At 50.7% G+C, this 13241-nt stretch overlaps 3 protein-coding genes across 4 annotated transcripts; 2 read left to right on the plus strand and 1 right to left on the minus strand.

Annotated features, from left to right (window-relative positions):
- The first annotated feature begins 808 nt into the window (after positions 1-808).
- Positions 809-2205, plus strand: J3458_004986 (uncharacterized protein). Its single transcript, XM_066118541.1, has one exon. It carries the CDS (start codon positions 1696-1698, stop codon positions 2011-2013), a length of 318 nt encoding a protein of 105 aa, XP_065976061.1. The 5' UTR covers positions 809-1695; the 3' UTR covers positions 2014-2205.
- Positions 2206-4123: 1918 nt separating this feature from the next.
- Positions 4124-12751, minus strand: J3458_004988 (uncharacterized protein). 2 transcript variants are annotated; one of them, XM_066118542.1, is made up of 7 exons: positions 11859-12751; positions 11104-11785; positions 10482-11046; positions 10317-10414; positions 8242-10260; positions 8116-8191; positions 4124-8059 (listed from the first exon to the last, which is right to left on the minus strand). In XM_066118542.1, exons 1-7 carry the CDS (start codon positions 12607-12609, stop codon positions 7808-7810), a joined length of 4443 nt encoding a protein of 1480 aa, XP_065976062.1. In that variant the 5' UTR covers positions 12610-12751; the 3' UTR covers positions 4124-7807. The 2 variants fall into 2 exon arrangements, with proteins under 2 accessions (XP_065976062.1, XP_065976063.1); XM_066118543.1 differs by having other exon boundaries at positions 11104-12751.
- On the plus strand, positions 4299-7460 carry PRP24 (Splicing factor; the record flags this gene model as incomplete). The annotated part of the gene is made up of 1 exon (XM_007808937.2): positions 4299-7460. The coding sequence occupies one exon, from the start codon at positions 4299-4301 to the stop codon at positions 7458-7460; it is 3162 nt and encodes a 1053-aa protein (XP_007807128.2).
- Positions 12752-13241: the final 490 nt, after the last annotated feature.

Genomic DNA, 13241 nt, shown 5'->3' on the forward strand with positions numbered 1-13241 from the left:
TTATGCATGGTTACAGTACTAGAGCTCTGCTTTGTTCGCCTCTCTCCAGACTGACCTCGAGGAGGTTGTCGACAAGGTTTCCAGAAGTGGATCGCCGTCTTGTCCTGTCTAGTGGGATATGACCCTTGTCCGGGCTTCCCAGGTGCTCTGTCCACTAGCAAATCTGGAAACCAATCGGGGCGGAAGGGTTGAAGGCAGAGACTCCAGAGAAGCGGATCGGTGTCTTGGAGTCTTGATGTGGGACATTGTCGAAGGAGGGAGGTTCCTGGGAAACAACCCAAAACTCGGTACAATGTTAGTGTTTCTCAGCTCTGGACGGCCGGCCCAGGGCTCCAACAAGTCGTCAATATTCTTGTATCAAATGTAGCATTGTAGGACTCAAGGACCGCTGCACAGGGGTACTGCTGGATTGTGAATTGCTCGGCTCGGCAGCCGCCAGCGCTCAACTACCAGCAACAACCTATCCGGTTTGATTCCAAGGCTCTCTAGAATCTCTATACTCTGGACACAGACCCTCGTGGTGCTCGCTACAAGGCAAGAGACGTTGCTGGTCGCCACGGGCAGGGTTGCGTAGTCATGGCATGCATGTCCAGCCAGAACAACCAGGCACCCGGACAACCAGACAAGCAGAAGATCAGGCTGCCCACCATGGCTCGCCTTCTGCAATAAAAACGATCGCCTAGGCTGGAACACAGACTAACGATCCGACTGGTGGCGGTATTAGTTCGTCGCCAAGGCCGCAAAAGTGATTCTCCACTCACCATTACAAAAGCCGCGCAACTCACGCCAAGGACGAGGTAGTGTAGAGGGGTCCATGCGCCACTAAATACAAGTTTATAAATTCGAAATAGTAACCAAGTAGTACGATATAAGTCTGTCTCTGTATTCCGTACTGTTCAGGCGGCGTGAACTGAGCGTGATGGAAGCTAGCTGGTTATAGTGCTGTTGTCAATCTTCGAGGAGACAAACTGTATGTTGCGAGGACGGGTTGTCGGTTCAGAACTTGTCGTTACGGCCTAGTTGTTGCAACCTGTCGCAGCGGTGTCACAAACAATAAATGGCAAAGACGACATAACAACTCCTTATTTGCTGATGTACAATGTCCAGGCCGAAGAACGGCACAGCCATAAAGTCTCCGTCGTCGTGCATATTGTGAAGACAAGTCCGCAGTATGTGGGTTTGATCGACAGCCCAAGCCAAACTAACCAACTAGCCAACCTTGCCCACATTGCCGACCCCGACAAGAGTCGAGAGACGCAAACGGCAACGGGAGATTCCTAACGCAACGCACAGGCGTTTGTTGACCGTCCGTGTGCCCATGGCGTCGGAAAACAACGTGGCCGCCCAACCATCCAGCTCCCAGACACTACAGTATGTATGTAGTTAGTCCCTATACCATTTTAACTAGTTGCGGGGTGGCTTTCAGGCAAACCCTTCCTCCGACTTGCTCTGCCATCTCCTTCGTCCCTAACAGCTGCCAGGCGAACCCAGACTACTTTTTCCGATATTCTCGCATGTGGATATGATGTACAGAGCACACCCACCGTGTAGATCCCAGCTTTGTCCTTGCTGTGGTACCATTGAACCAGACCCCGATGGCCAGAGAATGAACGTTATTGTACAGTGACAGCGATTTTAGCCCGGATCCTTTACTTTCTTAGTCGGACTCTAGCAGAGGCAAATGTGCTCACCATCATGTCCCTGCAGAAGCTTTTCGACATCGAGGAACAAGTGGTGGTCAGTCTTGGCGCCGCTTGGCTGCTGGAACCCGGCAGCACGGGTATTTCTGCTGCACCAATGGTTTCGTGGCGGCAGCCCGGAAACTCTCGTCTGATCAAGGTCCATGTCTGGGGATTGCGTTTCGCTGCATATGGTGGGGTTTCTGCTGCAAGATCGTGCAACAATGTTGACACCAATGCTGGAAACGCGATTGAATCTGGGATAAAAAAAAACATGGCTCCTTCGATTTTCAAACTCCAAGTGCCTCCGGGTATCTTTTGCCGCGACAGTTGATTCTCCTCTGGGCAAGCAAGGGCAAAACAATGACACGACCCGGCAAATTCAACGGGGCACAAATATTGGCTTACGAAGAAGTGTGCCAATGGGCCGGACAAGGCCCTGACGTAGCCGCTTCCCAATATTTGGCCTTTCTTTTTTTTTTTTTTTTTTTTTTTTTGCTTTCTCAAAGGTTTAGAATAGCATCGTGTATCCCGTTTTTGCCGTTGGTCATTGTGCTGCTTGCTTTGTTGGTGAGTGTATAAAAAACCGCACGCCGTAATATGACGTGTTGTGATTCTTGGCATTGCTTGCGAGCCAACAGACATATGGCGGTAATATCATAAAAGAAAGGGGGAAAACAAAGGGGGAGGGCAGCATGTCACAACTCCGTAAATACGCGAATACTTTGCAAGCGCCACCAGAAAAGACTCACCCAAAATCGACGTATCATATCAGCTGTATATGTCAAGTTCTATTCGATGTACGGCGCACTTCCCGTCCGCCTAGTCCCGGTGATGGAGCCGCGGAAGGATGGGTGGCGTTTTAAGACACTGCCAAATATTCTCCATGCTCCGTACGGCGGCGGTTTTTCCATACCTTGAATCCAAGTCCTGTGAACAAGCTGATACATGAAGGCCGGTCACATGCCGCAATCACTTTCGGGTGACTGAGATTAGGCTTGAAGCGAGATAGATTTTGCTGTAATCCGGTACAATTTCGTTAATGCTAGCTTGAGCGTCTTGGTGGCAAAATGTTTAGGCCCGTTGGGCAATGGAGACTATTCCTGAATAGAGTTTTTTTGCAAAACGTCTGGTGCTAGCGGCAAGTATAACTCGGTAGTTAGCTTCGTCTGAAATATGTTCAGCGGACACCCCGTCCACCGGACCTGAGTTCAGATCGCAGAGGAACTTGGCCACTACCCTATCTTTCGAAGGAGGGGTGTAGCTTGATACCTACCGGAGGCGCTGGGGCGTCCCGTAATTCATCGCTTAGGGAACTGAGTCTTTGCTTTTGTATTCAACTCTCACATATCTCAACATTTTGCCCGCATTCAGTCGTACCATGACAAACATGGCTGGGGTAGAAAGGGTAGAAATCCGTCTCTCCTAGTGTGTAGGGTAACAACTTGCTATCAGCCCGCGGCCTCAGCATTAGCATCGTCCATGTCTCAGTACCGCAAGAACAGTAGTACACAACTTACAGTTAAAAGAACTTATGAACCCCTACCGCGGTTTGTCGGAGCTGACGTGCGTAGTCACGGTTGACAATGTAAAAAACAAACCACTAGCTAGAGTCGCTAGCCAAAGAGCCCGAGCCAAGTCACCGAATGGCTGAAAGGGGTCTCCGAGTACGTCATACACTGCCGTCCCGATTTCAGCACATGTTCACCTACCGTAACAGGTAGGGTGATACCCACGGGCGGATCGCAGAAAATAGCTGAAAAGAAGCGGCCAAGAGTGCGTCTTTGGTGATTGGGACATGAGTCAGCGCGCCGCATGCCTAGTAAACAAATTGAACTGTTCTGAGAATTGGTGCTCGTGTTCTCCGCACTTCGCCCGAGACATCTACACGCTCCGCTCCGCACGCCGGATTTCGGATGACATGTTCCTTAGAAACATCCATATAGAGTGGCGTTTGTCTCAGTCGGCAGTCTACTCGAGTCAGATAGCGTTGGCATCGGAGTCATAGAGTAGGAGGAGCACGGAGTCTTTGCCACTGGCTCGTGGCAACACAAGCAAGGGCAACATGGACGGCAATGAGATCTGATGGATGTTGATTGATGTTACAGAGTAGGGGAGTAGAATTGAAGCAGCGATTTTCATACAGTGACGAGCATCGATGCTTCTTCCATGAGAAACGGGGACAGAACTCGGCATTTCTAGTATGTATTTTGCCCACCGAGAAGTATACACTAACATACTGTACTGTAGTATAGCAGAGAAGGCGATAGTCAGGTACCTGACCTGGTTAAATACGTTTTGCCTCTTGTCCATGTTCAAGATGCCCCACATCCATAGCCATAAGCATGCTGTGATTGGACAAGAGCACGGTAGTATCTTGCCATTGTCCTGGCCAGCTGGCAGCTGGCAGCTCAAGCACTTGAGCTTCAGAAGAGCTCACAGCCCAAAGACAAGCACAAGCAAGGATCGCGGCACCATTTCAGTTATCCACTCTAGTATCATCACGCCATATCACCACATCACGATCCTGGTGCAGTCTGACCCTTCCATAGCTAGACCTTCCGTTGGCTTCTACCATTGGGACATGTTCGCTGTTGTGCGAGTCCAGTCACAGCGACAATGGCCAACCCCGTAGGCGAAGATGCCTGGCTTGCCTACATCCAAGAGACCACTCGAACCGCCTCCGATCTCGAGCAGCGCGTCAATGTCGTCGAACTGTATAAGCGCGCCGTCGGTGATGAGCCCGGAAGCATGCGTCTGTGGCTGGCCTATTGCACCTATTTCTGGCATCTGTGGGAAAGCAGCAACTCCAACGACGCTGGCTGGTCTGAAGAGGAACAGATGCTAGGTCGAGAGGTCTTTTCCTTCGGGGCTGCTCTGGACCTGTGGCAGCAAGGCTATGAGGCGATAAAATATCGCCTGAGCGATAGTCATGAGCTCTGGGATCTCTGGATATCTTTTGAAAAGGAACAGTTTGTCAAGAGCAAGACCCCAGAGGGCCTCCGTCGCATCACCCATCTTTACCGCCAGCGTTTAGCTACGCCACACTTAAACTGGGAGGAAACTGCACAAAAATTTTCGGGCTTTCTATCGGAGTATAATCAGTCGGAATGGGAGAAGTCCATGCAAGAAATCACCGCTAACGCCCAGGCTACGAAGAAAGCCATCCAAGCACGCGATCCATTTGAATTTCAACTGAAACAAGCCCATCGTAACGGCGATGTCGAAGCACAAAAGGCCAAACTACGGGAATATCTTGATTGGGAGGTGCGAGGGACGAAGAGACGCCAAGACGGCGCCGAAATAAATCGGAATATTTGCGCTGGATTATTCGACAGAGCTCTGACCGGATTGTTTGCGACCGACGAGGACGCCTGGCATGATTACATCGTATTCCTCTCTTCGTCGACGTCTGACTTTCAGTCTGCGGCTGATCACTTGCTAGATGCGTCCCGCAGGTCAGTCCTTCATTGCCCGTGGTCAGGGCGGCTTTGGAGCAGATACATTCTATGCGCCGAGGAGGCAAACCTGGCATTTGCAGATATTGAGTCTATCAAGCACACTGCTACAAGTAATAACCAACTGTACAAGAACGGTATGGAGAGTATGATTGAAATGTATGGTGCTTGGTGCGCGTTTCTGAAGAGAACGGCACTTGAACCAGCCGCCTCTGATGAGGCTGCCGACGTCGCAGAGGTTGGCTTAAGGGCTGCCATTGAAGACGTTGAAGTCACAGGGAAAAGGCTCTATGGCAAAGAATTCCAGGGTGACCCAAAGTATCGACTGGAACGCCTCTATATTCAGTATTTGACGGAGAAGAAGGGCGCAATCGAAGAGGCCAGGGTACAGTGGAAAAAGCTTGAGCATAGAAGTGTTCACGCCGACAGCTACGACTTTTGGTTCAACTACTACATTTGGGAGATGCTCGCATTTTCCAAGCAGAATCATGGCGAAGATGTATCACCGCACGGCGGCCTCCATGTCCCTACGATAGCAACCGCAGTGCTGTATTCCGCTGCAACCCGCAAGACTATCGATTGGCCAGAGAGGGTGCTCGAAATGTATCAGCAACATTGCAACAATTACGAGCTCCCGACCTCAGTGCGGCAGGCAGATGACTTTGTGAACAAGACGCAAAAGATTCTTGCATACCGCCGAAAGAAACAGGAGGAGCAACAGGCTGCGCAGTATGCTGCCTACTACGAAAGTCAGGCTCAAGCCCAAACACAAGCTCAGGGGGAAGGGTTCGAAGCCAACGAACAGTCCGTGTCCACTGCAGATGCTTCATCCTCACCGAGCGGGCCCAAGAGGAAGCGCGAGTCCCTCACAGACCTAAAAGACGACGCAGAGAATGCGAGTAAACGCCAAAGGAATGGTGACGAAATTTCCGAGATTGATGGGCAAACCCCCAAGAGAGATAGAGAACATTCAACCATCATTGTTACCCATCTACCGGCAGACGCTACGCAAACCGCAGTTCGCAAATACTTCAAGCCCTACGGACATATCAATAACCTGACCGCTTTCATCAAAGAAGAAGATGGCCAATCCACCACGGCCTTGATCGAATTTGGCTCGGCAGAAGAAGCGCAGTCTGCCCTCCTTAGAGACGCCAAGTATTTTGGCGAGTCTCAAATCACTGTTCAGCCGGGGCATGACCTCACCGTCTACGTCGCCAACTTCCCTCCCGCTGCCGACGACCAATTCATACGCGACCTATTCAAGGACTGTGGTGACATCCTGAGCATCCGCTGGCCAAGCCTTAAGGTCAACACGCACCGCAGATTTTGCTACGTTTCGTTCCGCGACAGAGATGCCTCCGCCAAAGCTGTTGCTAAAGAGGGAAAGCTCCTGGAAGGCAAATACCGTCTTTTAGCAAAGTACTCCGACCCTAGCCGCAAGAAGAACCGTGAGGGCGCCATCGCAGAACGTCGTGAAGTCCACATCAGCAATTTGGATTTGTCAACCACAGAAGCCGAAATCCGCTCTGTGTTTAGTCAATTCGGGACTGTGAAGCGGGTCAATATTCCGCTGAACATGGCGGGCAAGAATCGCGGCTTTGCGTTTTTGGACTTTGAATCCAAGGATCAAGCTGAAAAGGCAGTTGCAGAACTGAATAACACCAAGTTCAAGTCTCAGATTCTCAAGGTCGAACTCTCAAAGGAGAGCAAGGTGAAACCATCTGCTAAAACTGAATTCCAACACGCATCAGCCTCGCCTGCCCCGTCTTCATTGAATGACGCCGAAGGCGACCAGGCAATGGGCGACGCCGTCGCAGAGGGCCCTTCTAAACCATCGTCTTCAGAAATAGCCGCCAGAACTATTGCCCTCATGGGTCTCCCCGACACCGTAAACGACGCGCGTGTCAAAGCTCTCGTCGAGCCTCTGGGCTCCATTGTCAAACTCGTCCACCAGCCGGGCCACGGGGGCGCCATCATCGAATTCGCAGACGCAGCCGCTGCCGGCAAAGCGGCCCTTCAGCTCGATAGCATGGAGTACGAGGGGCATACGCTTCGTACAGGATCCCCCGATGAATTACGTCAGAATAAACCTGGCAATAAGCCCGTGCAACAAAGCAGGCCAAAGGGGCTTATGGCTCCGCCGCAGGCTACGAGACGACCTGTCGGCAGACCTGGTCCAAAAAGGGGGTTAGGTTTTGCACCTCGGCCTGCGACAGCGACGGCGACGGCGTCCGAACCTATGGAGAAGGAGGGTGGGCCAAAGAGTAATGCTGACTTTAAAGCCATGTTTTTGGCGGGCAAAAAGGAGAATGAAGGATGAGTAGATTCCCTTCTTTCCATGTATCAATTTGTAAATTAGCAATGGGTAGGGTGCGAGACCCTAATTATGACATGAGGGTAGGAGCTGCGTATCTATACCATGGTTATGTCGTGCAGTCTAGGGAAAGATATGTTGAATCGCTGTCAGGCATGGACTACTAACACTACTTGACGGTTTGCTGTGTGATGCGGGATTCTATTTGTGAATCAAGTCTTTGCCTCTGATGAGCCATCAGTTGTCTATGTCTATGTTATGTATGATATCCTATATGTCCCAATCGTGAAGGAATCCTTGTGACAGTAGTCATTCGCCGATCCCAGTGCATCAAAACTAAGCTACTTCGCAACCTATGCCTTAGTCACAGCCACAGATACACCACTGCTCTTCCCATCGTCTCTCTGATCTTGCGTGAACAACTTCTGCCACACTTCTAGCCATTTCTCTTGCTGGGCAGTCGGTAATTTACCCGGTTGTTTGAACGAACGAGTAAGTAATTCGCGGAGTCGAGTACGGAGGACTTTGAGGACGAGCATAGTCTTCCAGTCCGGTAGGGCGAAGCGTCCTCTGTTACCGTCGAGGACAATTACACCCGAGAACATCTGGTGCGGGTCAGATACTGAAGGCGATTTGGACAACTGTGAAGGGGCATACATACATCGCAGCGGACGTCGCCGCAAAGAAGGGCAATGGCAAATGGTTCAACCGCAGTGGTTTCATGCGCGTGATAAACACTGCAGCTGTTAGTGACTTCTCCACACGGAACCAGCACGGGGACACTCACGTCTTTGACTGCATAATGTGATAGTAGGATAGCCATTTAATGTCCAAGAAGCCTCTATTCACGGAGGACGGGTGCAAACTGATGTTCTGATTATTGCCAATATTACGGAGACCTTTCGTACCGGGTGTATCGCGAACAAGAAGCTTGGGGTAGAAGCTCCAGGCAATGACCGATGAGGAAATCAAGTCATTTTCACTATTGATGTTGACTCGTCGAGGAACTTCGTAAAAGTTTTGCTGGCGCCGACGACCCTGTGCGAATCGAAGACGTGCCAGTGTACGGCGCTCTTCCTCTGTTAAGGAGAGGAAGCCCGAGTCTGCTAGGGATACAAGCAGTTGGCCCTTCAAGTCTTCGATATTGGCCAGCGTCTGCTGACTGAGGAAATTCTTGCGACAGAACTGAAATTCTTTGCCCCCGCCGCTGTTGACTTGGCATACTCGCTTCCAGGCAAGGTAGGCGTTGTATATGGTGAGAAGGTCGGAATCTGCTCGACGGAAGGCCATTCGTGCATTATCGGCTTGTGTACGCTGACCCCAGGGGGCAGAAAAGGGTGACTTGGATGAGAGAATAGCAGCAACGGTGATAGACATGTCGAGACATTTGAATACTGTGCCCAACAAGATAAGCTTACCCAGGAACACATCAAGAGGTAATCTCGCGAGCTGGTGGCCCAAAGGAGTGAGTTCTTCGGCTGTTGTCAAGGCACGAACATCTACCAATGCATCAATAGCTCGGCGAATATTCTTAGCAGATGGAGCATCCAGCGCATCGCTAAGTGTCTCTTCGATCCGGCCAATCTTGCAAATCTTGACGCGAATAGCCAGGTCCTGTAGAGATAAATGAAGCATTTCAGGTGTCTGCTGGTCACTCATAATGCAGTCGTGCCGATACTTTGTGAACATATGGAAACAGAGACCATTTTGGACACGACCAGCACGGCCTCGTCTTTGTTTCGCGTTGGCTCTAGAAATAAAGGTATCAATCAGTCGAGATAGCTGTTTTTTCTCGTCAAAACGCATCTCGCGATGCTTTCCGGTGTCGATAACACAAGTGACATCCGGGATTGTGATACCAGTCTCGGCGATGTTGGTGGCGAGCACAATCTTGCGCACTCCTGGCGGTGGCACGAGGAAGGCCGATTCTTGGTCCTCAGTAGCAATAGAAGAATGGAGAGGGTATACCAGCCAGTCTTTGGCGAATCGCGGGTCTCCAAGGAGCATGTCGTTGAGAGTTCGAATTTCAGCAATACCTGGCAAAAATACTAGGATTGCCTTACTGTAAAATGCGAGGGACTCATCCGAGGCAATACACACCATGAGCTGTAAAATTAGGTCGAAGTCGATGCGGTATTCGTCCAATTGAGTTAAAGTGCTTCTCGTCTGCGGAGAGTAGGCCGATAAGCTCGGAGAGATTTCACTCTTTGGACCGTTGCCCTCTCCCTCTACAACGTCATCATCAAGATCGACCATCTTCTCCTCAGGGGAGTCGCTCGGCCGGTATCCTGTGAGTTCAACAGCATCTTCCAGATAGCGTACATCCACTGGGAATGTTCGACCAGGTACATTCAGAATTGGTGCGCCACCCAAATATGCCGAGAACCGTTCGGCGTCGACTGTGGCAGACATAAGCACAACTTTGAGGTCTTTTCTCTTCGTCAAGAGCCTCTTGAGGACGATGAGAAGGAAATCGCTGTCGATAGATCGTTCGTGAACCTCGTCAAGAATCAAATGTGTAACCTCACGTAGATCGTTAGATCCCTCCAACATTCGCATAACAATACCAGTCGTAGCGAAGACCAGTCTCGTCTCCCGAGATGTGTTGGCTTCAAGACGAATGGAGTATCCCACAAGGGATCTGTTGGTACCTAAATCACCCTTATTTTCACCAAGTTCATCGCTTACGCGCCTGGCCAGAGAGATTGCCGAAATCCTGCGAGGTTCTGTACAGTATATTTTGCAGTGCCTGCCTTGAGATAGTTCATGTTCCAGCAGAAATGCAGGTACTTGCGTACTCTTGCCACTAAAATTGTCATGTTAGCCCCGGCTGTAGGGGTGGGATATATCACGGCCACATACCATCCCGTTTCTCCACAGACAATGACGACTTGGTTGTCGTCAACAGCCGCAAGGACTTGCGGTCGAAACTGCCACATGGGGAGCTGCATTCGGAATTTCTGGGTCATAGTTAGGCTTGAAGTGAAAACGCGACTGAGAAAATTCAACGGGGAAAACATGACCTACCAACATGGATTGGAACTTTTCACCCCGAGCTTTGTCAAACCAGATTCTCTGCAACGATTCTACACCAGCAGTGTTGAGCCTTGAGCGATCCAAAGATCCATTTTGTGTCGAATCCGGTGAGTTTCTAGCTGCTCCACGACCTCGGAAGGCAATAACTCCATCTTCTAGCTCTTGATCTTGTCGTTGGCGAACCATGGTTCTCAACGACCTCACTGCTTCGCGATCTTGAGCATCCACATAGTTCTTCTTCGCTTCTGCCATTTCTGACCAAAGGTCTTTCCAAACAGGGGGTAGTCTTAGACCGACTTTCTCATCCTTCGAATTACCGTTAAATATGTGGAAAAGGGCCACAGTGGAGACATAAGCCTCGGATTGTTTGGTATCAGACACAGCAATACTTTTCATTGTGAAGGTGAAGTGCGTCGCGTCAGCGGCGACTTCGACATCAGAATTAGGCAAGACGTGAGGCAGCTCCTGAGCTTTTGTCCACCAAATATCAACGGATTGACGGCTGGCAAATGTCGCTTCAGAGACTACAGTATACGTAATTCTGACAGAGGGGTCTCTACAAATGGTATAAGTAAAGATCAAGAAAAGGGCTAGAGAAATGCTCGGCACTTACCTGGAGCGACAAGAGTCCTCCAAAACTCTTCTAGGGCCCACTCCTGTCCATTTACCAAAGTCTCGGAGGACAAGTTTAGTACCATCTGCAGCGGCTATAACAGTCTGCGTTTTACCCGTGTTTGGATCCACCTCATTCTGTGGGAGGGATGCAAAAAGTCCAGCAATGGTGTCGCTATCTTCATCTTCTTGAGCCAAAATTTCCGCAGCAATACGATCTGCCTCATCGTTTACACTATCGTCGGCATTGGCTTCTGGTGATTGCTCTGCTTTTGACTTGAGTTCCTCCACCGCAGCTTGTGCTTCCTTTTTGGCGGCAGCTAGTTGTCTTTCGACAAGGATCTTCTCGGATTTCCACTTAAGGTCGGCATTGAACTTGTCGAAAAGAACGTCACTCTCGATCTTTTTCATTTTAGCTTCGAGCTGAGCAATCTCTAGTTGTGTCTTGTCCTGGCTATCGGTTGGCCTGACGCTACGGCTGAGCTGAAGATGCTTTGCTCTTGCGGAAACGTATTCGGGTATCAGATCTTCGGGCTCTATGTCTAGGTCGTATGTCATGACAAGCTTTTTACTTGGTGATGCAGACTTGCTTCCTCGAGTATTTGCTTTGTTCTTGCCGGAGTTGAGTGACTGAGGCTTGGGAGTACCGGGGCGTGATGCGTTTGGGGTATCTGTAGGGGTATCTGTCAATTGTATTAGCGCGCGGACTTGGACATTTTTACAGCAATGGATTACAGGCCGCAAAGTCGAAAATACCTCTGGGAATAGGCTTGCCCTTGAATTCGTATAAGGGAAGTTCCTCAGCAGGGCACTCTCGGGCAAGCCACTCCAAGGCCTCATCCAGGCCCCAGATGGAGTCTTTGACAGAAGAAGAAACAATGGTGGCAATGTCCAAAATGTGTTTAAGAACAGCTTCCACTCGTGCCTCGGGAAATCCAGCAGCGGTCAAGGTCTGGCGCAAGGTCCACAGCCGAACAATCATGTCCTCCTCGGACGGAAGCTTTCCAGTGCCAACATTTTCGGATGACGAGCTTGACCCGGCAAACCTCATCTCTGCCTTGATGAGGTCGAGAATATGTTCCACCAGGTCTGGAGGTAACCATTTTGGAGCATTGACCAGATCAGCCTGGCTACGGAGCAGGCGTCGGTCTGTTTCTAGTCGAGTTCGTTGTCGCTGGGCATCACGCTTGATTTTCTGGGAATGCTTCTCGACGAGGAGCTGCAGCTCGGATTCTTCAAGCTGCCTTTCAAACTCTTCGGGGCTCAAGGGCTTGTCCTCGCTGTTCTGCCGGGCGGCAATATTACCATGACCATCACCAGTCGTGGACTTTGCGGATGGCGGGGCATTTTCCTTGGATGGAGGGGCAGAAGCGCCAGAAACACCATCGGCCAACGGCTTTGCTTCCGAGTCGGATACTTCAGGCCGGGGTTTGGAGGCAATCGAGGTAGTGGCAAAGCCGCGTGCCGGGTTAGCAGCGGGCTTCTTCTTTTTCTTGTTGCCAGCCATTACCCTCGAGACTGGTGCCCAGAAAAGGAAGGGGAAGCACAGCAAAAGAGTATTGACAGAGGCAGAAGGAAGCCGGGGCTGGTGATGTTGATGTTTATTTGGGTGGGAACATTGCTAGAAGATACATGGACGGACCAGTGACAACCAAGGCCAAGCGTCGGGTCGAGTGCCGTTGCCGCTAGAGCTCAAGTGCTGGTACCAGACCAGGCAGTACAGAGCCTCTGGACTCCAGTCGGCATTCAGGCTGGCGCTGGGGCTCAAGTACTGCGTATTGCGCCGTCAGGTTGCTCCCTGAGCGCCGGGGATTGACAGTTGTTGCAGACGGTCGCAGGGACCATTGACCAGTTAGATAGGAGCTCAAGCTAGCACTTAGCATCTCTTCTATTGATTGATACGTCTGGTCCAAATGTCCCGAGTGCCGCCACACCCTATGTCCTTCCTTAGTCTTTAGGTATTATTGTGCCGTGCTGGGATCTGACTACTATACTACTTGGTCATGAGATTTCTGTCAGTCGCTGTCACTCTGAGTCATCCCGGCCTGGCGACAAATGAGCTTCCAAGATAGCCGAGACAGGAGCAGGGAGCAAAATTTTGCTTTCAGCGGACATGAGTGACTGAGATAGCCAACTGTC

The sequence above is a fragment of the Metarhizium acridum genome (assembly GCF_019434415.1).
Source record: "Metarhizium acridum strain ARSEF 324 chromosome Unknown scaffold_31, whole genome shotgun sequence".
NCBI classification, from domain to species: domain Eukaryota; kingdom Fungi; phylum Ascomycota; class Sordariomycetes; order Hypocreales; family Clavicipitaceae; genus Metarhizium; species Metarhizium acridum.

Bases quoted from the DNA above. Each gene is read 5' to 3' on its own strand.
- J3458_004986 (XM_066118541.1), top strand. From the start codon at position 1,696: ATGTCCCTGCAGAAGCTTTTCGACATCGAGGAACAAGTGGTGGTCAGT.
- J3458_004988 (XM_066118542.1), bottom strand. From the start codon at position 12,609: ATGGCTGGCAACAAGAAAAAGAAGAAGCCCGCTGCTAACCCGGCACGC. The intron at 8,192-8,241 runs GTGAGTGTCCCC...TAACAGCTGCAG, and splicing joins CACATTATGCAGTCAAAGAC to TGTTTATCACGCGCATGAAA. The intron at 8,060-8,115 runs GTATGTATGCCC...GACCCGCACCAG, and splicing joins GCGGCGACGTCCGCTGCGAT to ATGTTCTCGGGTGTAATTGT.